Consider the following 23,463-nt stretch of genomic DNA (forward strand, 5'->3'; position numbering starts at 1 on the left):
CTAGGCAGCATTGTTGGAAGTAGGATTCACAGGTAGTTGAGGAGGGGAAATCTTTGTTGTGTGAATTCGATCCTTTATAATCATTACATTTGTAATGTTTAATATTTGATTATGGAATGTCAACCCATCATTATGAACAAGAATAGCCTACATTAGACTGATTCATAACTTGTATCAAAGGAACACGCCAACATTATGGGAAATGCGCTTATACCGTCTTCTCCAGAGTCAGACAAGATACCAATTTCCTCTGTGGATTCAGTAGAAAGGTATCCGACTGAACACTAGCCTAGCTTAGCACAAATGAATGGAAGCGGATACGGACCAGTAGGCTAACCTTGCTTAAATCTCCGGGAGAGGTGTTTTTGGCCAATAGCTAAGTTAAAGGTCCGTATCCGCTCCCATTCATTAGTGCTAGGTTAGCTTTCTACTGAACCCACAGAGAAGGAATTGGTATCAATCTTCATGTCTGACTCTGGAGAAGACAGTAAGCGCATTTCCCATAATATTGCCGTGTTGCTTTAAGCTATTGAGTGTGTAACTATGTTTACTGGAATCCTCAATATTTATTTGAATTGTGTTGGCACAGAAGCCTATTATTTGATTGACACCTGAGGGATAAGGCTCAATGAATACAGCAGATTTGTTTATTTCCCCCCCCCCCCCCCCCCCCATATGGTTTATAGTGACATCGATGGGAATGGAGATAATTAGGATTAATGAAATATTGATCCCAAATAGTTAAATTCTAAAGGCCTATTCAGAATATGAAACTACCATCTGCACCCATTGTGAAATACTCTAGTCTGTCTAATTTGCAGTTTAAGTGGTTATCAAGTCAAATTCTGATGATTACACACAATCAATAAAATATATTTTTGCACTGTCATGTTTTTTTTTTTATTGCTCATAATGTCCGTCTGGTAGAAACAAAGACGGTGAAAACGGGACTGGACAATTCACTCGTTTGAGGTTCAGTGAAACAAAACAAGGTTGTACTGCACTGACTTTAAAGGAATAGTGTGCTCAAAACACAAAGTGTAGGTAACTACTAGATTTCAAGGTCATTAAGTTAAGTGCTCTTGTCTGACTTGAGACTAACTGTATACTGAATTTGAGGCCCAGACATGCCTAATAAGTCTCATGTCCTTAAAATATGTATTTTCTTTGTACAAAATATACTATTGTGTCTTATAGATGTATTGTTGACATACTTGATAATGTATTGTAATTAAGTTATTTCCAAATAATTTTCAGTTACAGTATCTGGCTAAGTAATCCTGCTTCTTGGGTTTAGTTTGTCCTTTGCCCAACCACCTGAAGCAAATGGAAGAGTGAATCAACACTTGATTCTGTATTCATTTTTTAGGACCGTTTTCCTTTCCCTGCTGCTATCCAGTTCATTATGCAGTCGAGAGTATATTACCTCTCATAAAACACAAGATAGAGAATGGTTCCAGTCAATTGTACTCTGAATTAATAATAAACACATCGTAAAGGCGAGTAGGAAAAAGTGCTATAAACAATTTATATTTTCACAATTTAAAGGTGCTATAAATAACATCCAGCCACTAGATGTCACACTAGAGCACGAGCATGTCGGATCAAAACAATGGTGCGCTTACAGTACATAGGATTACATCGGGTACGATAATTAGGATAATTACCACCAAACAAAGTTGAGATCAAACTCTTAGACTAGGCATTGTAGATCAAATATGAATCAAGATCTTGCAAATGTATGTGCTATTTATTTAGAAAAATTTCAGAATTATATTTTAGTTCAATTTTAGGTTGAGTGAGCAAGCTGCCATTTTCTTATTGAAAACAGGAACAGAGAAACGGGGACCTCTCAACTAGCAGCACATGTAACCAATCAGGTGCATTTAAAAAAATATTTAAATGGGGGGGGGGGGGGTCAATACTTGAATTCGGCACCTTTCTAAAAGCTCTGTGGATGTTTCTTTTTTATGATTCATCTACATACAAATTGTATCTATAGCACCTTTAAGCAGAAATAAAAAACACCAAGACCATGCTTGAGTCTAGCCCACACACACAGCAGTGTCAAAGATGCAAAGAAAACAGGCTTAATATATCAAATAAAATACAAAAAACCAAAACAAACAAACAAACAAAAAAAGCACTTGTTTCAGCTCCACTTCAAACTGATGTGTCCACTTCTGAAGCTCTTCAACACCAGTTCACATATATCTCAGCAGGGACGGACCAAGTTCTTCCAGCTAAGCTGCTCTAAAGATTAACACTGTATTTATTGTAAGAAAATACAAATGCTTATGGCCCAATTAAACAGGTGTTATGGCAAGACAGAAAACATCAAAGAAACATCTACAAGTTGATACTTTTCCTAATACTTTCTGCATGTTATGCATGCCATGGACACAGCAAGTGGGGGAATGACGATGATTATTGGGGACCCAAGCTATAGGAGGGCCTAATTATTGTATTAACAGGCCCCTCCTACAGCCTTATGTACCCAGTGTCACATCCTGTCATTGGGTACAGAATCCTTAACAGCTACTGATTTCCTGAATGCGAACAGGATTTCCGTCCCTGACGCAGCAGTATGGATGACCACTGGTGGCGTCCTCCAACATGTTATCATTACAGCCAGATCTCACAGTGCCTGGACATGGTTGGTTTGACATGAAACAAAAGGCAACTGATAAAACCCTATATAACCATCTGATATGGATCCGCCTGGTAGGTGGGTTAGTTAGTTATGGATCACTGTGTGCTGCTTGACTGCAGCGTAGACCACTTGGAACACGGTCCAGATCTGAAGTCTCTTCATTCACACAGGAAGCACCGCTCTGGTCCCCTGTAGCCACTTGTGGTTCATTCATTCTAATGTTCTGTCTGGATTGTATCCAGAGTGACTCATACACTATTTGTAGCTAAACTCTAGTGTCCGTATGTATTGCTATTGGATTGGCAACAGATTGCTTGACAGCTGATCTGGGAGGGAAGCAAATGTCTGTCCTGAGCAGGGGTGCAGTCGTGCACACACGCGGTTACACGGCGTGTTATTAGTAGGTCACTCAGGGCAGAAGTGCGCACAATGATAAGTACCCGGCCGTTGTAGAAAGCTACCCGGCCGGCGGCCGGCACTTCTCACCTAGACTTTGCATAATAATAGGAACCTACGAGAAGGTGGGGGGCTGCTTGATCTCCATTGTTATGCATAATAATCATCTGTTCTGTGCGCAACTGAGGGAACATGTATGCGCGTGCGTGTAACCAGTTCCCATATTACGACTGCACCACTGGTCCTGAGCATCGCTGTCCATTCGACCGGTGTCTTCAGTCTACCTCCCTTTGAGGCAAGACAACCTGCGAACACAAGACAAGTAGACTTAAATGTCTTTTACGGTTTCCTTGAAATAATAATGCACAGAGTTTTCTCTAGGTCATTTTGGTAAAAAGGTGCACTTCACTGAAAACATGCTAAGTTATTATGCGCATTAGGGCTGCAACTAATGACTAATTTGGTAGTCGACTAATCTGCCGATTATTTTTTCGATTAGTCGACTAATCGAAAACCAATGTAAACAACAACAAACCAAAAAAAAAAAAAAAAGGATTTTTTTTTTTTTAATTACCTATCTTTGTGAAAGTGGCTTCTCAGCTCTGGTCCAGCTGAAGACAGAGCAGAGGAACAGATTGGACATTGAGCACGACCTCAGAGTTGCTTGTCTACCATCACCCCAGACTTTGAGACTCTTGTCAGGACCAAACAACAACATCATAACATAATGATCCCATAGCAAATTAAAATAATGACTCATGAAACATTTGAATTTGGATCTTTAAGCCACTTTAAATGAAAATGTATTTGAAGAACAATACAGCAATCACTCATAACAAGATAAATAAATTAAATAATACAAATTAAAGTGGAAGTGTACTTTAAATAACTTTTGTTTGCCGTGTGTGAGAGGAGCCCGTGTGTGTGTGTATGTGTGTGTGTCTTACTCTGATCGCTGTGTGAGTGAGAGGAGTGTGTGTACTGTGTAATTTGTGTGTGTGTCTTACTCTGATCGCTGTGTGAGTGAGAGGTGTGTACTGTGTAATTTGTGTATGTGTGTGTGTCTTACTCTGATCGCTGTGTGTGAGTGAGAGGAGTGTGTATGTGTGTGTCTTACTCTGATCGCTGTGTGTGAGAGAGAGGAGTGTGAATGTGTGTGTGTCTTACTCTGATCGCTGTGTGTGAGTGAGAGGAGTGTGTATGTGTGTGTGTCTTACTCTGATCGCTGTGTGTGAGTGAGAGGAGTGTGTATGTGTGTGTCTTACTCTGATCGCTGTGTGTGAGTGAGCGGAGTACGTGTGTAATGTATTGTGTGTCTAGTCTGATCATCATCTCCTGCAGGGGAACAATGTTTTCAATGTCCAAAATTTGCTATGGGATCATCATGTTATGATGTTGTCTGGAACCCTGAGAAGCCACTCTCACAAAGATAGGTAGTGAAAAAAAAAAAAAAAAAAAAAAAAATTAAATATATATTTTTTTTAATGACTAATCGACGCAACAATTTCTCGTAGACGATTTTTTATAATCGACGTCGTCGATTATGTCGACTAATCGTTGCAGCCCTAATGCGCATAATCTCGCACATATCCCAAATTAATTTCGACAGTTATTGAGAGTTAAGGAGGTTGAATATCTCCTCCTGTGATGTCATCAGAGAACACTGAATCCTTGTGTTGTGGTAATTTATGATTGCAATAGGGATTGCTAGTTTTTTCATGTACATTTCATTGAGCTGTAATTAACACAACACAAGGATTCAGTGTCCTCTGATTGACATCACAGGTGGCAATATCCAAACTCATTGGGGCGACAGTGGCTCAGGAGGTAGAGCAGTCGTCTGGCAATCCGGTGGTTCCCGGTTCGATTCCCGCTCCTCCCGGGCAGCGTGTCGATGTGTCCCTGAGCAAGACACTTAACCCCTAATTGCTCCCGATGAGCAGGTTGGCACCTTGCATGGTTGCCTCCGCCGTCGGTGTGTGAATGTGAGTAACAAATTGTAAAGCGCTTTGGATAAAAGCGCTATATAAAAAAGCAGCCATTCATTAACACTCAATAACCTTGGGATACGTGTGAGATTATGTGCAAAAGAAATATGCATTGTTTTTCTGTTAAGTGCCCCATTACGGTGCACTATGTAGTTTGAGAATCAGAGAAGTGAAAAAATGCACAACTGAATGTATAAGGTATACAATAAGTATATATATATATAGAGAGAGAGAGAGAGAGAGAAGGTATAAACTTCATAACTGAATAAACAAACAGTCTGAGTCCCTGGAACACTGTCTCAAGCCAGAAAGCTGCCTAAGAAATGTGACATGTTGTTTAAAAGGTCAGGGCCCACACTTTTGGTTACAAGGCTACCCTTGGTCTTTTTGTATCACAAACAGTACTGTATTTGTAAATCTGGTATGTCATAAATGTATAGATGTAGCAGTACTGTCGATCTGTATGTCGTGTATGTCATATGTTATGTTATGGTGAATTGAAAATGGGGGACCCTGATGTAAACAAGATGAAAGTCTTTCTCTGGTCTGCATCCCCTTAACAATTGTGTGTATATTGAGCTGTACTGTATTGTACCCATTCTGCAATCTGTTAATAAAGTTTTCAATCAATCAATCAATCTTTGGGTCAGTGTCTCAAAATTATTTTGCTTTGATATCTGATGACAAATAGAATACTTGTAAGTATTAGGCTACTTGTATAGGAAATACATTTAGTAAACTAATTGCAGTCTCTGCAATTAGACAGACTGAGGTCCAAACGACACAGAACCACATTGCCCAGCATATTGTTGGCCAATGTGCAATCGATAGGAAATAAACTGGACGACATCAGAGCACGGATCCAATTCCAGAGGGACATTCGGGATTGTAACGTCCTCTGTTTCACAGAAACTTGGCTGAGTCCAGATGTCCCGAATCACGCAATAGAACCGGCAGACCACTTCTTCGTTCTCCGCAAGGACCGGACGGCAGAAGGGTCACTAAAGAAGAAAGGAGGCGGCATTGCCTTCATGATAAACAAGGAGTGGTGCGATTTAGGCAACACAAAGGAACTGTCTAACCACTGCTCCCCAGACCTGGAGTTTATCACGATAAAATGTCGACCCTTCTTCCTCCCAAGAGAGTTAACGTCCATCATCCTCATCGGAGTGTACATTCCACCACACGCGAACACTGGGGTCGCACTTTCAAAACTTCACGACGAGGTAAACAAACTCCAGGCAGCTAATGTTGACGCTGCCATTTTGGTTCTGGGTGATTTCAACAGCGCGCGTCTTAAAAAGGTGTTGCCGAATTTCTATCAGCATGTGACCTGTCCCACCAGAGGCGAGAACATATTAGACCATGTATACTCGCAATTTAAGAATGGGTACAAGTCACAGGCTCTTAGTCCATTCGGTAAAAGCGATCATGCCGCAATATTTCTTTTGCCAAAGTACAAACAAAGTCTCAAGCGAACGCCGGTGGTCTCGCGAGAGGTTAAGCGTTGGGCCGTGACGTCAGAGGAGTCACTCCAAGCTGTACTGGAATGCACAGACTGGAGTGTATTCCGTGATAACACAGCCAATATTAACGAATACACCGAAACGGTGATTGACTATGTCTGTACTCAGGTAGAAGAAACAATCCCCTCCACCAAAATTAAAATCTACCCAAATCAAAAGCCCTGGGTAGACAAATCCGTCCGTGAGGCTCTGAAAGTGCGCACATCAGCATACAACACCGGGCTGGTGACAGGCAACATGGAAGAACACAAGATGGCAAGATACAACGTCAGGAGAGCAGTAATAGAGGCAAAACGGCGTTACAGGGATAAAGTTGAACTTCAGTTTGAACAGGCTGACTCTAGAGGCATGTGGCAGGGCCTCAGAACAATGACAGACTACAAAGGCACCCCCCTCAAACTGAACAGTGACATCTCCTTAGCAAATGATCTCAATTCCTTCTATGCGAGGTTTGAGGCTGTGAATAACAACACCAGCCTACAAACCACGGCAATGGGGGGGGGGGGGGGGGGGGGGGGTCTGCTGATGGAGACCCAGTGTTCAGGGTAACAGAGCATGAGGTGAGACGGATCTTTAAAAAAGTGAATATCAGGAAGGCAGCAGGACCGGACGGCATCCCCGGCCGCGTCCTAAAAGTCTGTGCCGACCAACTGGCCCCGGTATTCACTGACATCTTCAACCTGTCCTTGGAACAGGCTGTCATCCCCACCTGTCTGAAGAAGTCCACCATCATCCCTGTACCCAAAAAATCTACGCCCGCTTGCCTCAACGACTACCGCCCTGTAGCCCTCACCTCCATAGCCATGAAGTGCTTTGAGAAGCTAGTGAAGGGCTACATCTGTTCCTCCCTCCCCATCAACCTGGACCCTCTGCAATTTGCATATCGCCCCAACAGGTCCACGGAGGACGCCATAGCCCATGTGCTGCACACAGCAGCATCACACCTGGACAAGAGGCAGGGGAACTATGTGAGAATGCTGTTCATCGACTACAGCTCAGCATTCAATACCATAGTCCCCTCCAAACTCATAGCCAAGCTCAGGGACCTGGGCTTGAACTATGACCTGTGCCAGTGGGTCTTGGACTTCCTGACGGGCAGACCCCAGGTGGTAAGAGCCGGCAACTGCACCTCCTCATCCATCACGCTCAACATAGGGGCCCCCCAGGGCTGTGTTCTGAGCCCCCTCCTCTACTCCCTGTACACTAGGGTGCATCAAATTGCAATGCAAAAATGTAATCTCAACATATCAATCTGTGTGGGGTTGCATTCTGTTCGGACAAACATAAAAATGATTTGTGCAAAGTTTGGGAAAGATTCGTTGAGATTTAGAGGTACCACACAGCATGTGAAATATATGAAAATTGGCCTTTTTGGGCATTTTACTAGATAACATGACAAGGCAATTTCAAAAACGGCAAGAAATAGTTTGAGAACAACATTTATTAACCCTAACATTTAAGAACAAAATGTTTGATAACAACATTGAAATAGTCTTTCAAACATGTCTCAAGCATCCTAGAGTCCTAGACCTGGTCCAGCTTGCGCTTGCAGCAGCGAAGATTTGGCTGTGTTGAGCGGTCATGCTCAACTGCCTGTAGCACATTCTGCAGGTGCTCCTCGCTCCTGGCTGCTGCCACAAAGTCTGACGTCAGTTTGACGCCACGCTCGGCACAGTCATTCACAACATTGATGGCACGTACATTCACTGCACCCATCTGAAATGCTGTACTGGTAACCCAATCCTCTACATCCAGTGAAAGAAACGCGGGATCGATGTGCAGCAGGTGCATGCCGAACCAGCAGTCTGGGTTGGCGAGGTCAGCCAAGCTGGTGGTCGGCGAGAGGGTTGGAAACTTTGGCTTGCCGAAGCCAGTGCCAAAGCGGAGCTGTGGGGCTTGCATGGATATATCAGCCGGCTTGTGCTCCAATATAGCATCTGCAAGTGCGCGCCGCTCGCCAACTGGCACCTTGGTGCTGAAGAGTGCCAGGGGCAGCATCTCGCCTGACAGGTACCATAGGTGCCGCTTCAGCGCCTTAATCGCTGATGCTGCGATGCCCTCGTCAACAGACTTGTATGCCAGCGTTTCCGTTAGCCGGTAATTACCGGTTTTTGACCGGCAAAATCTGTTTAAGTCCGACATATTTAATATCTCCGGTCTTAATGTCCGGTGAAAATAATTCCCTGAGTCTAAGCACAATTTGATTATTTGAATTGTATTAAAATAGGCTAAAATTAAATAGCCTATGCGATGAACGAAACGATCATTACATTTGTTTCCTCGTTGCTTCTAATAATGACAACGACGTCGTCAGCGAGAGCTTAGTGCTGGGTGTGCGAACTTATGTGAAGCTGCAGAGCCAGAGAGGCAACAGCACAATGCAGTATTCCAGCAGTACTCCAATTCAGCCATTTTCAGCCAATGTTGGGTGGGGGGCGCTGCTGTGCGGTTCCCAGAAAAGAGCCAATAACAGCTAAATCAGCTTCTCTGCAGCGCCATACTCTTTGCAAATAAGTCGTTGCGAGGTGGAGAGAGTCGTCACGCAAACCACGATAATGTTGCCGTCTCTCTGCTTTCTCAGTTCTTCGCTTGATATAATTAATACAAATGTCCAATATAACGGAATTCGTTAGCTCATAAAAATGTGATTATAACAGACTGCTGTTTAGTGTCGGACCGACTGCCGACTGTCTATTTTATTTCAAGTCAGCAGCAGCACGGAGTATCGAGGGACTTATTTTATTTGGAATATATTAATTAATGACTGTATACGCAAAAGTAGCCTAGTTTTAAGTAATAATATTATAAATCTACATGCCTTGAGGATGACATTCTTTATATAGCCTGCCTATTAATTGTTTTAAAGCTCAATAAACTATGACCGGAATTAATCTCATTTGTCCGGTAGATTGAAATCTTGCAGGTCACGGAGACCGGCAACAATTTTTTCTAACGGAAACCCTGTTGTATGCGTACAGGTTGTGGTAGAGTGTAAGGTCATTCCATGCCGCATCTATGGCCGTGTCGCAGGTCAACCACCACGTTGCGTAGATGTGCGTGATGAAGTTGGCAAACGCCCGAATCTTCAGCACCTGCTGCTGCGTAGTGATGGTCCCCTGAGGAAGCAAGGCAATGTGCTGCTCCATCAAGGCCAGCTTGAGAGTGTAGAGCAGCTTAGCCATCCACCGCGCCTTGTGCAGTGCTCCCGGTCGTTGGAAGTTAACTGGAGTGTGCTCTGCACTGTCTGCACTCAGATACACAAGACATAGCTGCGCGAACTCGCGATAGTCGCCTCGCTTGTAGTCGAGCACTCCTGCAGCGCACACAATTAGTTCAGCACGCAACTTGCCCAGGAACGGTGTTTCGGCATCGCCAGGAATGTAGCGGGCCAATGGGCCGCTGTCCTTGTGTGGCAACAGGTTCCAGTTGTCGCGCAGACGTGTAAACAATGTAACCTCTGGCGAGCGTGACGTCTCCACCTTGAGGTCAGTGAAGATGTGGCTGAGGAGCACCTCGCCGATGTGGTGCCGGCACCCGGACCAGAGCAGTGGTCGACCCAGTGAGAGCTGGATGGCAATGCAGGCTGCCGTGAGATGGCCAGTGTTTGACGCGGTGGTGTCAAATGCCATGTTGACAACCTGATCGGTGCAGCACCAGTCCTGCAGCAGCTTGCATGTCAGCCGGGCAATGATCGTTCCACATGCCTCATCAGTCCCCTTCATGTATGCTGGCACACCAAGCAGTTTGAGCCGCTCCGCGTCTCCGATCACCACTGTCAGACGCTCCTCCAACTGGCGCACATTGTTGAGCATTGGCGTCAACTTGCTGTCCCAGTGCAAGGTGCACATGGGAGGTGGTGTCCACTGTTCTTGCTGGTCCTCACTGATGGCCTGCAACACGTGGCGGCGTGCTCGGTCTGCTGTTGCGTAGGATGTGGAGACCATTGCCGAATTGCCACCGGATTCCTCGATCAGACCGCGCGTGAAGGCAGCCTGCTGCATTGGTGTGATCTTCAACCGTGTAGCCAGTGACACAAGACTCGGCCGGCTGAGAATGTCTGATGGAATGAAGGCTGTGGTGCCAGTCTTCTTACGCTCACGGTGGGTGTGTTCTCAGCCGGTGGAGCAGCTGTTTCATCTGCATTGCTGTCTTCATCACTTTCGCTTTCCAACACCACCGCCATGCTGGACCTCGCAGTCATCTCCTGCTGCTCCTTGGTAAAGCATGCCTGCTGCGCTGCTTCACGCTCCTGTCGCCGCTTCAACTTGGATTGCAGATTGGCATCCAATGCTCCAAATGTGGCCACTCTGTCGCCCTTCATGCTGGCCAGGAAAGCAATGTCCTCTGGATCACAGATCAGCTCCTCTGCATTTGGAGACCACAGCGGGAATGTGGCATCCAGCTTGTGCTCCATTGCGTCCACCAGTCGAGCTGTAGCCTCACTGGAGCGCCTGGCCTTTGGAATTTGCCGCAGCTTGTTGCTAGCATCGACAAGCGCTACTATCTTGACGCATGCTCGACGATCACTCACCATTGGAATATTGGCCTTTCCATAAAATGGCTGCACCTGCTCCAAAACGTCCTTAGCCGCATGGAACCGTGACAAGGCTCCGGTCAAACCTGGCCGCTTGGCATGCAGTTGCGTGTCGCAGTTGTACAGCATGCACCGCAAGATCTGGCGAACACTTGGCAGTTTGGCACCAGTGATGATGGCATCTGCATTGGTTATGCTGGGGCCCAGACCAAAGACCAGGCTGCGGCTGCTCTGGCGGGAGCCTAAGGGCGGCGACGCCATCTTGTGAGAACTGTATAGCTGGAGATATAGTTGGAGAGCTGGATCATGTGGTGGGTGATGGTGGAGTTGGGGGTATTGAGTAAACTGTGATGCAGAGCCACACAGGTAAAGCTATTTATAGGCCCATCCCGCCCATCCCCCCAAAAATTGCAGGACCAGGTGCGAGATGAAACAATGTTGCAACTCACACACACACACACACACAGACACACACAGACACTAACAGCAGGCCATGTTGGGAGAGGACAGCATGTACTGATGTACCGTTGCACATCTAAATCACCTCGTATTGCAAAAATATTTTGCATGTATTGTTTTTACATGGATGGTAACACTTTTAGCACCCATACAAATCAATATGCTGGAAATGTGTATTTTGATGCACCCTACTGTACACACATGACTGCGTAGCACAGCGGAACAACAACACCATCATCAAATTTGCTGATGACACAGTAGTGGTGGGCCTGATCTCTGCCAACGACGAAAGGGCCTACCTGGAAGAGGTAGAGAACCTGTCACAGTGGTGTCAGGAGAACTGCCTCTCCCTGAACGTCAGCAAAACAAAAGAGATGATTGTGGACTTCAGGAGGTCGGGGGTCAAGGACTACAGCCCCCTCAGCATCGACGGGGCACCGGTTGAGAGAGTGAACAGTTTCAAGTACCTCGGAGCCCACATATCCGAGGACTTGACATGGACCACACACATTGACAGTAGGGCTGGGCGATATAACGATAACGATAAATATCGCGATATATTTTAATAATCGATATCGAATATCGAAAAAAAAAAATCGAAAAATCGTTTTTTTTTTTTTACCTGCAACAGGGCAGTTTTAGTTTTTAGAGAGTGGACAGACTTGTCTTTCTTGCCTGCAACTTAAAGTAATGGCTTTGCTTGTCCAAATGACAATACTGACCAAATTCAGATTTCTTTTTCTCTTGTTTATTTGGTTTGCTTTCTAATTTAAAATACATTTTGAAACCGTCTGTACACAGTAGGCTATGTGTGCTAGCAGAACTAGACTCCAGTCACGAGTCACAGTGCACATGTGCGGTGGTTTGTCCACCAAAAAAGCGCCAAAAGATTGAAAATAAACTAGCAGAGCCAGAACTGTTCAACTCCTCTGGAGCCACAGCCAGCAGAGAAGCCGGTTTACTTTAGCTTTTAAACCAGCTGCAGCCTGAGAACTGGAGTGTGAGGGGATGTAACACTAAAGATGGCGGCAATGACAAAGAATTGCTGCCAAATAAACATACATCTGTTGTTAAAAAAAAAAAAAAAAAAATGTTTCGATAATTATCGATATCGAGAAATAAAATAAAATTATCATATCGTTATCGCGATATGATTTTTTTCCATATCGCCCAGCCCTAATTGACAGTGTTGTGAAGAAGGCACGACAACGCCTCTACTTCCTCAGGCGCCTAAGGAAGTTCCAAGTCAGTCAGAAGATCCTTAGGAACTTCTACTCATGTACAATAGAGAGCATCCTGACCGGCAACATCACCTCCTGGTTTGGGAATAGCACTGCACAAGACCGTAGCAGACTACAAAGAGTGACACGTTCAGCCGAACGCACAATTGGAGGGGGGCTTCCCACCCTCCAGAACATTTACAACAAGCGGTGCAAGGGGAAGGCTAAGAGAATTATTAAGGACTCGAGCCACCCGAACAACTGCCTCTTTGAACTGCTGCGGTCAGGCAAGCGATACCGGAGTCTTAAGGCGAGCACAGAAAGACTCAGAAGAAGCTTCTATCCCCAGGCCATCAGGCTGCTAAACGAACAATAATCGCTAAACGAACAATAATCACTATGCAACAACCATCAAATGCACACAGCACACACACCCACACGCACACACTCACTCAAACAAACAACACACTGCAGCACCCACTCTCCACACTTTAGATCACACAAACACACTTACACTTTATATTTATTGATAAAGGATTTGCACTACAACTCGTACACCTACTGTGAATTGTACCTAAATTGCACCTCGTCCCATTTCTCCATTTCTGCCTTGCACTATATAGTATTGTATATTAGTACACTGCACAGTATTGTATATTGTATGGTAACTACGTCTATTCTGCATCGAACATTGTACATATGTCTAAACTGAACACTGTGACCTCTTTTTTTTTTACTTCTAATTTTACTATGTTTTTATTTCATACTTATCTTGTCTTGCACAGTCTCTGGAGCGCAACAGTAAGAAGCATTTTGTACAAAAGTATTCTGTACTTTTGTATGACAACTATTAAAGAAACTTGAACTTGCAAATGTGAACAATTATCCATCCCCCGAAACCGCATGTTGCAACTTTACAGTATATTTAGATGTGAAGAACTAGTCAACAACTGTCTGACTGCACAGACGCCACAGTGAGAGCCACGCAGCTCCTCTAAAGACATGATTGTGTTCCATTAAACAGTAAACATCAGTAGCCTGCTGGGCTCATAAGAACTATGTTAGACAAAACATAAGGAACCTGCTATTCTCCGGCAAGGTTATATCACAGGGCTGGTGCATCATGTTCCATTCTAAGTCAACAGATATAGCCACTACACTGCAAAGACCGCTCTTAGTAACACACACACACACACACACACAACTACACAGTATGCGATTAACTGATGGGATATTCATACCCCGTCCATTCCTCTTTCCCAGATCATATTTCTGTTCTGTTCTCTTGATTGATTGATTGAAAACTTTATTAACAGATTGCAGAATGGGTACAGTACAGTACAGCTCAATACATACAATTGTTAAGGGGATGCAGACCAGAGAAAGACTTTCGTCTTGTTTACATCAGGGTCCCCCATTTTCAATTAATCGTAACATATGACATACATGACATACAGATAGACAGTACTGCTACATCTATACATTTATGACATACCAGATTTGCAAATACAGTACTGTTTGTGATACAAAAAGAGTCCAGAAAAAAAAGTATATACATTTAGCGTAGAAACTGTACATTGGATTGGGTAGGTGGGGGGGTGGGGGACTGTACAACTATACAAACAAAACTGTACATTGGAATATTGACAAGACCATACTTGGTAATTTACTGTACATTGGAGGGGGTTGTGTTAGGACATTTACAGGGGCCAGTTTCGAATTGCAGTCTCCCGTAGGTGTTTTTTGAGAGTGTTTTTGAAAGTGGGTAGTGATTCACATTCCTTTACACAGCTTTGGGTAGGGCATTCCACATTGATGTGGCATAATTGCTAAACGTGTTTAGTCCCTTGTTTGAGCCAAATCTGGGTTTAACATGATTTGTGGAGCTCCCTCTGGTGTTGTGATCGTGGTATTCACTGACCTTTGGGAAGTATTTTGACATGTACATGGGTACCTTGGTCGTGTAGTGTATCTTGTAGACCAGGCCCATTGCAAGTTGCTGTACTCTGTCGTCTACTCTAAGCCATCCTAGGTTGTCAAAGTGGGCAGGGGTGAGGTGGGTTCTAGGAGTAAGGTCAAGCAGTAGTCTGACCAGTTTGTTTTGAGATGTTTGTAATTTTGTTTTTAGCGCCTTTGAGGTGCTTTGGTACCATGAGGTGCAAGCATAGTCGTAGTACCCTTGAATGAGTGCTCCTGCCAGAGTCTTCAGGGTATTCTTGTTTACCAGTGAGGAGATCCGGTACAAGAATCGAGTTCGTTGGTTGACTTTTTTTTATTACATTGGATGCCATTTTGTCACAGGAAAGATTTGCCTCTAGGATGGAACCCAGGTAGGTAATATCTTCTTTCCTTGTGACAATATTGTCACCCACTGTAACTGAGAAGCCGTCTGTCTTGCTGAGTTTGTTATTTGAACGGAAGAGAATGGACTCTGTTTTGCCCATGTGTAATGATAGTTTATCAGCGAGCCATATGCAGATTTTGCCTAGTTCTGAGCTGAGGGTTTTTCTAGTTTATTGACTCAGCACTTCATACAGGGACTAACACTAGAGAACGGGTAAATTAGATTTCAGTTGCATTTGTTGTATTTTGTGGCTGTAAAATGTTTGTTTAAGTTACATTTACTGGAGGAAAACGGTTTAAGGAAGTTCCAAAAAGCGTATTTTCAATCTACAGATCATTGAGATCAAACTCTTCCAAGAATGTACATGAATACACCCCACATGGTAAAACAAAAGACATATTTAAGCATGGACAATTTTCCTACATTATTCTGTAAATGTAGTGTTACACACCTAATTAGATGACGGAGCGATGATGCCACTTTGATAAGAGATAATTTCACCTGGACCTTAGTCATCATCAGGTAATTTCACCTGGATCTTGGTCGTCATTTTGTCCTTCAAGACATCGCAACATACTTACTTTTTCACACAGGTGTCTGTGTGACCAAAAGGCGACAGCAATGTCCACTTCAGGACAGTATTTTCCCTCATCGCTGACCAGTATGAGCTCATTTCACTCCTCACATCCACCCCAGGCCTGTGCATCACCGGCTGCAACGCCTCCTCTTCTGGTCCCCTCATCACTCCAGGTACCCCTCGAACACATCAAGTTCTGTGTCTGTATCGTAGAGGACGGAAGCCGGGTCTGATAGCACTCCCAGATCCACCAACGCCTGGTCCATATCCTCGGGAAGGAACACTATCCCCACATTCAGGACGATGTACTCCATCAAAAAGGCATAGTAGAGGATCAGGACATTCACAAAAAACAGCCCCAGATAAAACATATATGGGAGTTCTTCGAAAAGTGATTCCACCGAATCTAGCCGAGCATAAATTGAGTGTGTCATAGAAAAGAGAGACAACCAAAACCTTGGCTTCTATTACTATGATGAGGAGCCAGCGTGGGACAGGTTGGGGTTAAGACATTGCATTGTATTATTGAGGCATGTGTCCTCAGGGAGAGGGAGAGAGGTGGAAAATAAGTGGGCAAGGAGAAAAGGGCCAGTGTCACCGCTAGAAGTGTGGCAGGGTTGCAGTGTCCATGTCCATCTCGGACTGCAGCAGCAGCACTGTCTGTGATTGAATCGCAGCCCCGTCTCTGAAGTTCTGTATATCCAGCTTGGCAAGTTTTGAAATATAGTTTATCTGTGAACACAAAACACAATCTGCTAGTCTCGAACGCATATCGTGCATAGCTAATGACGGACAGTCATAGTAGCTACATCAAAGTATCCTGCTGCTAGCTCGATGCATTCTTCTTGACAGATGATGTTCGGCGGGGTTGTTGCGGAACATGCAGCGTGCCAACTCGCTACGGCTAAAAACAAACAGTAGCTAGCGTCGCGCAACGCTCAAATAAACCTACGAATATGTCGACAAACGAAATAGTTTTAGTTCACATGTATACACGTCCGTATTTGGTAAGTTGTATTACAGTCCGAAATATTGCGATATAAAGCCGTTCGACAGTATTTTCGTCTTATTTCCCTAATAACATTTTCGCAAACTGCATCAAAACAGTCGGACCAGCAGCGCTGCTGAACTCTCTGCACCTGATTGGTTCGCCACTAGCAGGCTGTGTTGTGAAGGGTCAATAAAGACATCAATCAATGTAGTTCCGCCCTCAAGGGGGCACGTCGCATACGTTATACGTCGGTAAAAGGGATTTCACATTTGTAGTTTTTTCATTGGCTTTTGTATGCCAGATCAAGCCCTTATCGCCGCGAGAAAACAGCAAGTCCCACATTTCCCATTCACTCTAAACCTGTTACGCAATGTATCTTCACTGCTGCTATCGCCTGATTAGCCTCTGTTTGCTAGCTAACTAGCTATCGCTGTGGATATTTGGGGAAGTGGGTGTAATGGACTGATCCCACACATAACGTTAACGTGAGCAAAACAACAACGCAGCCGACACAAAGCATATTAACCGCAACAACCATGTTCGGGCGGTCACGGAGCTGGGTTGGAGGACAGGGCAAAACTAAAAATATCCATTCCCTGGACCATTTGAAGTGAGTAACGTTAAGGTTTGCCAGAACACCATCCTTATAGCGTAGCTCTGCTAACCTTAGCCTACATGGCGGTTGAGAAAGGTTGTCTAACCTGCAAGGAAGGTAGACTCAACGTTCCAGCTAGAGCAAACTTTGCCATGGAATTTCTATGAGCTAGACCTGTATGGTTATGTAGCAAGGCTGACGTTACTTCGTTATCTAGCTAGCCAATTTATATGCGAATATGATGCAGTTGTGTAGTTGCTACCAAGGCAAGCTTAGCAGTAGCGCTATTGATATGCTATATCTATATGTATGCATTGTGTATGTAATGCATAACAAAGCTCGTCAATATAGCTATCCTAGCAGCAGGTGTCACAGTGGGTGACAACAGCTAGCTCTGGCCAGGGTGACAGACAGCTCATGATAACATTGTGTTAGGTGTGTCATGCTTGCTGTAGAGGGTGATGATTCTTGAATAGCTCTCTCTCTATTTTTTCTCCCTCTTCCTAACTGTCTTTCTTCACCCTTCTACACAAATCTACCCCCCCCCCTGCCCTCCAGATATATGTACCATGTTCTGTCTAAGAACACCACGGTGACGGACCACAACAGAAACCTGCTGGTGGAGACTATTCGCTCAATCACAGAGATCCTCATCTGGGGAGACCAGAATGACAGCTCCGTATTTGAGTAAGAATAATCCAACATTTTCCCAATCCTAGGGATTTATGCCACCAATCTCATCCATGTGAAATCTTAGTAGAAAGATTCCTACACTGCGACGATATCAGCTTGTCACCTAGGAATAAAAAAAACAGAATCTGTTGATGAAAGCCATGATGCAGCTTTACTAGCCTACACACAGTTGCCACAGACCTGCAGCTTTTTAAACTTGGAAGCAAACCAAATGCTGGGACCACCTGATATTCTTTATTTATTATTATTGTTATTTTTTAAATATTTTGTATTTACATCAGAAGAGTATCAGGTATCAGCTGATATGTCGCAATCTTTTACTCGCTAATATCAGTATCGGCATTGGCCCTAAATATCTAGTATCAGTCAGGCTCTAGTTCTAACCCAGGACCTTCCATTTACCATTTTACTGTGAGGCAGCAGTGCTCTGCTGTTTACGTATTATTTTATTGATTGTTTATTAGATTCCCAGTCCCCTATAGAAACTGACAAAAGACAAAGATTACTAAGCCACTTACACTATCAAATCTTTCCTGTTATTCTTCACCATTGTGTCAACTAAAGCAGGAATGCCAGCAAAATACCCTAACGATAAACTCACATTATATACTATATATAGATAATCCTTGAAATAAGATGATGCTGTGGCTCATGGGGTAGATTGGTTGTAAATGTGTGACTGGCTCAGGAGGTAAGAGTGGTTGTAAAGGTGTGACTGTGGCTCAGGAGGTAAGTGGTTGTAAAGGTGTGACTGTGGCTCAGGAGGTAAGAGTGGTTGTAAAGGTGTGACTGTGTGTCTCAGGAGGTAAGAGTGGTTGTAAAGGTGTGACTGTGGCTCAGGAGGTAAGAGTGGTTGTAAAGCAGTGGCTGCCTGTGGCCCAGGAGGTAGAGTGGTTGTAAAGGTGTGACTGTGGCTCAGGAGGTAAGAGTGGTTGTAAAGGTGTGACTGGCTCAGGAGGTAAGAGTGGTTGTAAAGGTGTGACTGTGGCTCAGGAGGTAGAGTGGTTGTAAAGGTGTGACTGTGGCTCAGGAGGTAGAGTGGTTGTAAAGGTGTGACTGTGGCTCGGGAGGTAAGAGTGGTTGTAAAGGTGTGACTGTGGCTCAGCAGGTAGAGTGGTTGTAAAGGTGTGACTGGCTCAGGAGGTAGAGTGGTTGTAAAGGTGTGACTGTGGCTCGGGAGGTAAGAGTGGTTGTAAAGCAGTGGCTGCCTGTGGCCCAGGAGGTAGAGTGGTTGTAAAGGTGTGACTGTGGCTCAGGAGGTAAGAGTGGTTGTAAAGGTGTGACTGGCTCAGGAGGTAAGAGTGGTTGTAAAGGTGTGACTGTGGCTCAGGAGGTAGAGTGGTTGTAAAGGTGTGACTGGCTCAGGAGGTAGAGTGGTTGTAAAGGTGTGACTGTGGCTCAGGAGGTAGAGTGGTTGTAAAGGTGTGACTGTCGCTCAGGGGGTAAGAGTGGTTGTAAAGGTGTGACTGTGGCTCAGGAGGTAAGAGTGGTTGTAAAGGTGTGGCTCAGGAGGTAAGAGTGGTTGTAAATGTGTGACTGTGGCTCAGGAGGTAGAGTGGTTGTAAAGGTGTGACTGTGGCTCAGGAGGTAAGAGTGGTTGTAAAGGTGTGACTGTGGCTCAGGAGGTAAGAATGGTTGTAAAGGTGTGACTGTGGCTCAGGAGGTAAGAATGGTTGTAAAGGTGTGTCTCAGAAGATAGTGGTTGTAAAGGTGTGACCAGGGGTGCAGTGCTGGGCATAGGCGGTCAAACGACGTTTGGGCTTCGTCACTGAGGCCGAAGTGCGCGCATCCTATTATTATGCAAAGTCTAGGTGATAAGTGCCGGCGCGACGACACAAAAATGACTCGTCGCGCCGTATACCCCGGCCGCCGGCACTTATCACCTAGACTTTGCATAATAATAGGATACCGACAACCAAATACAAGCCCTGTAGGTGTGGTGGGGGGTTGCTTGATCTCCCGACTGGAAGGATATCATCTGTTCTGTGCGCAACCGAGGGAACATGTATGCGCGTGCGCGGGTGTTTGGCCTTCGCCCATATTACGACTGCACCCCTGGGTGTGACTGGCTCAGGATGTAAGAGTGGTTGTAAAGCAGTGGCTGCCTGTGGCTCAGGAGGTAGTGGTTGTAAGGTGTGTTTCATGAGGTAGAGTGGTTGTAAACGAGTGGCTCAGGAGGTAGAGTGGTTGTAAAGGTGTGTCTCAGGAGGTAGAGTGGTTGTAAAGGTGTGTCTCATGAGGTAGAGTGGTTGTAAAAGTGTGTCTCATGAGGTAGAGTGGTTGTAAAGGTGTGGCTCAGGAGGTAGAGTGGTTGTAAAGGTGTGGCTCAGGAGGTAGAGTGGTTGTAAAGGAGTGTCTCAAGACGTAGAGTGGTTGTAAAGGTGTGTCTCAGGAGGTAGAGTGGGTGTAAAGGTGTGTCTTAGGAGGTAGAGTGGTTGTAAAGGTGTGGCTCAGGAGGTATAGTGCTTGTAAAATAAACCCAGCATTGAATGACACCTATAAGCTGCCAACCTAAACCTCTACCCTCCTCCATTAGGCGAATTGTCTGTTAGTGATTTATTCCCATTCTGATGGTCCTACAACTGCAGTTATATATTTAATATGTTTAGCCACATTCCTGAATCATAGGAAGTTAAAGTAGAAAGTAAAACTCTCTCTCTCTCTCTCTCTCTCCCCCTCCCTGTGTGTGTAGCTTCTTCTTGGAGAAAAACATGTTTGCCTTCTTCCTGAACATCCTGCGTCAGAAGTCTGGTCGATACGTCTGTGTCCAGCTCCTCCAAACTCTCAACATTCTGTTTGAGAACATCAGCCACGAAACCTCCTTCTGTGAGTCCCTGTGTGTATGTGTACTATGTGTGTGTGTCCGTGTGCACGCGTGTGTGAGTATGCTGGTTGTACTGCCAACTCCCAGGTGTGAATGTGTGTTGTAGGGCTTTGCTGTCAGGAGTGTACGTGCACTGCACAGCGAGCCTTTCCTGGGTAAATAAAGGAGAAGAAACAAAATAACACATCACTGCAAGTGTTTTAATGATAAGACAGCAGCATGTGACCTGGTTGTAGGGCAGAGCTATTCAACTAAATTGTTCAGTGGGCCACATTGTCAGAAACCCAAGGGGCCAGGGGCCGGACTGCCACGGCGCCTCCCCGTGCTATGAATATATGTACACTTGACACAACACGCAACCACATTTTCACAACTTTTATTTAACTACATTGCAAAAGTAGTATACTTTTCAAAAAAGTGCTTCATTTATGTGCCACATCTGCAACATCTCCTGCAAAAAGTGCTTAATTTATGACTGTGCAACAACTGCAACATCTCCTTCAACATTTCAATATAAAAAAAAAAAAAAAAAAAAAAGTGCATGATGTGCATCTGAACATTCTAACATCAACACTTGAACAAAAAAACACATTTATAGTGCAGCTGAGCTTATGAAAAAGTGCTTCATGTCTGTGCAACAACAGCTAATCACAGCATCTTATTAGCACTTATTGTCCACTCTTAACTCTCAAACATCAGGGGGGGGTGGGGGGCAGACAGGCCTAGCCTACATACACACATCTAATGAGAGAGATTGCACTTCTTTGACTGGGCAATGGCAGAGAAAGAGGGTTCATAGGAAGTGAGGGCTACCCGCAAACAGTGATGCAAATGCTCATTTGTCAAGGAGGCACGGTTGCTTGTTTTAATGGCATTCATGTGAGAGAAACTGGATTCACAGGTGTATGTTGAGCCAAACATTGTTAGCACGGATATTGCCAGCGTTTTTATTTTGGGGAATGTGTTGACATGAATACACTTTATCCAAAATGTTGTGGTGGATTCATTCTCAAGTGCCTGCTTCAGAGCAGATGATGCTTGCATGTCAATTATTTCAAGTTGCAGGAGACCTTCATCAATTTGAAGTGATGCAAGGAACTCTTGTCCTTTTGTGGAAATAGCAGCTACATTGGCAAATGGGTTGCTCACAAAATGCATCAATTCTCTGGGCATGTCAAATTCATCAAATCGACTTGCAAAGTTTTCCCTCAATTTATCAATGAAATCTGTCATTAATTGAGTGACTTTTGGCTCAATTGTGCGTGTGAACGTTGACATGAAAAAAAAAAGTATTTTTATTGTACTGAAAATGTATATATTCATGTTCTATTCATGTCCACCAAGTGGCTTATGTGCACCGAGTGGGACGGTATGTCAAAACATGGCCTACAAGACCATGCTCCTTTTGTCTGTCCCTCAGCAAGGCTGGTCTCTTATTTTCCATTCTGCTCTTTTCTATTCTATTGACCTATTTCAAACCCGCCCTATTTTCTTGATCTTCCAATCACAACCGTTGATTCCCTCAAACAAAGCAACAGTTGTGTTCGGAGGACCAGGGGGTTCGAGATAGGGCAACTCTGTTCTGTTCCGTTTAATTTTTACCCTATATCCTCCTCTGTTCTTTATTCTGTTCCCCCGCCACACAGATTACCTGTTGTCCAACAACCACGTGAACTCCATCATTGTCCATAAATTTGACTTCTCGGACGAGGAGATCATGGCCTACTACATCTCCTTCCTGAAGACCTTGTCACTCAAACTCAATAACCACACAGTGCACTTCTTCTACAATGAGGTGAGGCCGGGGAGGGAGGGATGGATGGATGAATGCGAGAATGGTTAAAACATAGCAGGACTGCCACTCAAAACTCAGAAGGGGGAAGGAAGAGGTGTAAAACACTGGTTAAGTTAATAGGTAGAATGTTAGAGGGCTGTCACTCATTAATTTGCTGTACATTTGCTGTACATTTGCTGAGTCTTTACATTCCTTTTGTCTGCGTCAACTGGTTTCACGCAAGTGGTTCAGAGCTAAGATATGGGGAACGGTCTGCCACTCAAAACTCAACCACCACATCATCCACCTAACGAGAAATGGGAAGGGATTGGAGGGATGACTGGAGAGAAGCTAGGAGGGATGAATGGAGAGAAGGTAGGAGGGATGAATGGAGAGAAGGTAGGAGGGATGAATCGAGAGAAGGCAGGAGGGATGAATGGAGAGAAGGTAGCAGGGATGAATGGAGAGAAGGTAGGATGGATGAATGGAAAGAAGGTAGGAGGGATGAATGCAGGGTAGGAGGGATGCATGGAGAGAAGGTAGGAGGGATGAATGAAGATAAGGCAGGAGGGATGAATGGAAAGAAGGTAGGAGGGATGAATGCAGGGTAGGAGGGACGCATGGAGAGAAGGCAGGAGGGATGCATGGAGAGAAGGTAGGAGGGATGAATGGAGAGAAGGTAGCAGGGATGAATGGAGAGAAGGTAGGATGGATGAATGGAAAGAAGGTAGGAGGGATGAATGCAGGGTAGGAGGGATGCATGGAGAGAAGGTAGGAGGGATGAATGAAGATAAGGCAGGAGGGATGCATGGAGAGAAGGTAGGAGGGATGAATGGATAGAATGTAGGATCGATGAATGGAGAGAATGTAGGATGGATGAATAGAGAGA

The 23,463-nt window shown here is 44.7% G+C and overlaps 2 protein-coding genes across 2 annotated transcripts in view; one reads left to right on the forward strand and one right to left on the reverse strand.

The window, feature by feature from the left end:
- Positions 1 to 673: 673 nt before the first annotated feature.
- dexi (Dexi homolog (mouse)) lies at positions 674 to 16,798 on the reverse strand. The gene is made up of 2 exons (XM_084328716.1): positions 15,702 to 16,798; positions 674 to 3,354 (listed from the first exon to the last, which is right to left on the reverse strand). Exon 1 carries the CDS (start codon positions 16,129 to 16,131, stop codon positions 15,862 to 15,864), a length of 270 nt encoding a protein of 89 aa, XP_084184842.1. The 5' UTR covers positions 16,132 to 16,798; the 3' UTR covers positions 674 to 3,354; positions 15,702 to 15,861.
- Positions 16,799 to 17,136: 338 nt separating this feature from the next.
- clec16a (C-type lectin domain containing 16A) overlaps positions 17,137 to 23,463 on the forward strand; it is a 173,844-nt gene continuing 167,517 nt past the window's right edge. The window contains exons 1-4 of the mRNA XM_084329463.1: positions 17,137 to 17,298; positions 17,842 to 17,970; positions 20,669 to 20,802; positions 22,447 to 22,595. Coding sequence (XP_084185589.1) covers positions 17,225 to 17,298; positions 17,842 to 17,970; positions 20,669 to 20,802; positions 22,447 to 22,595 — 486 coding nt within the window. The 5' untranslated portion in view covers positions 17,137 to 17,224. The remainder of the gene's footprint in view (positions 17,299 to 17,841; positions 17,971 to 20,668; positions 20,803 to 22,446; positions 22,596 to 23,463) is intronic.

This window comes from Notolepis coatsorum (genome assembly GCF_963971535.1).
Source record: "Notolepis coatsorum genome assembly, chromosome: 14".
Classification (NCBI taxonomy): Eukaryota; Metazoa; Chordata; class Actinopteri; order Aulopiformes; family Paralepididae; genus Notolepis; species Notolepis coatsorum.

Excerpts from the sequence above, each read along its gene's own strand:
- dexi (XM_084328716.1), bottom strand. The coding sequence starts at position 16,131 with ATGACACACTCAATTTATGCTCGGCTAGATTCGGTGGAATCACTTTTC.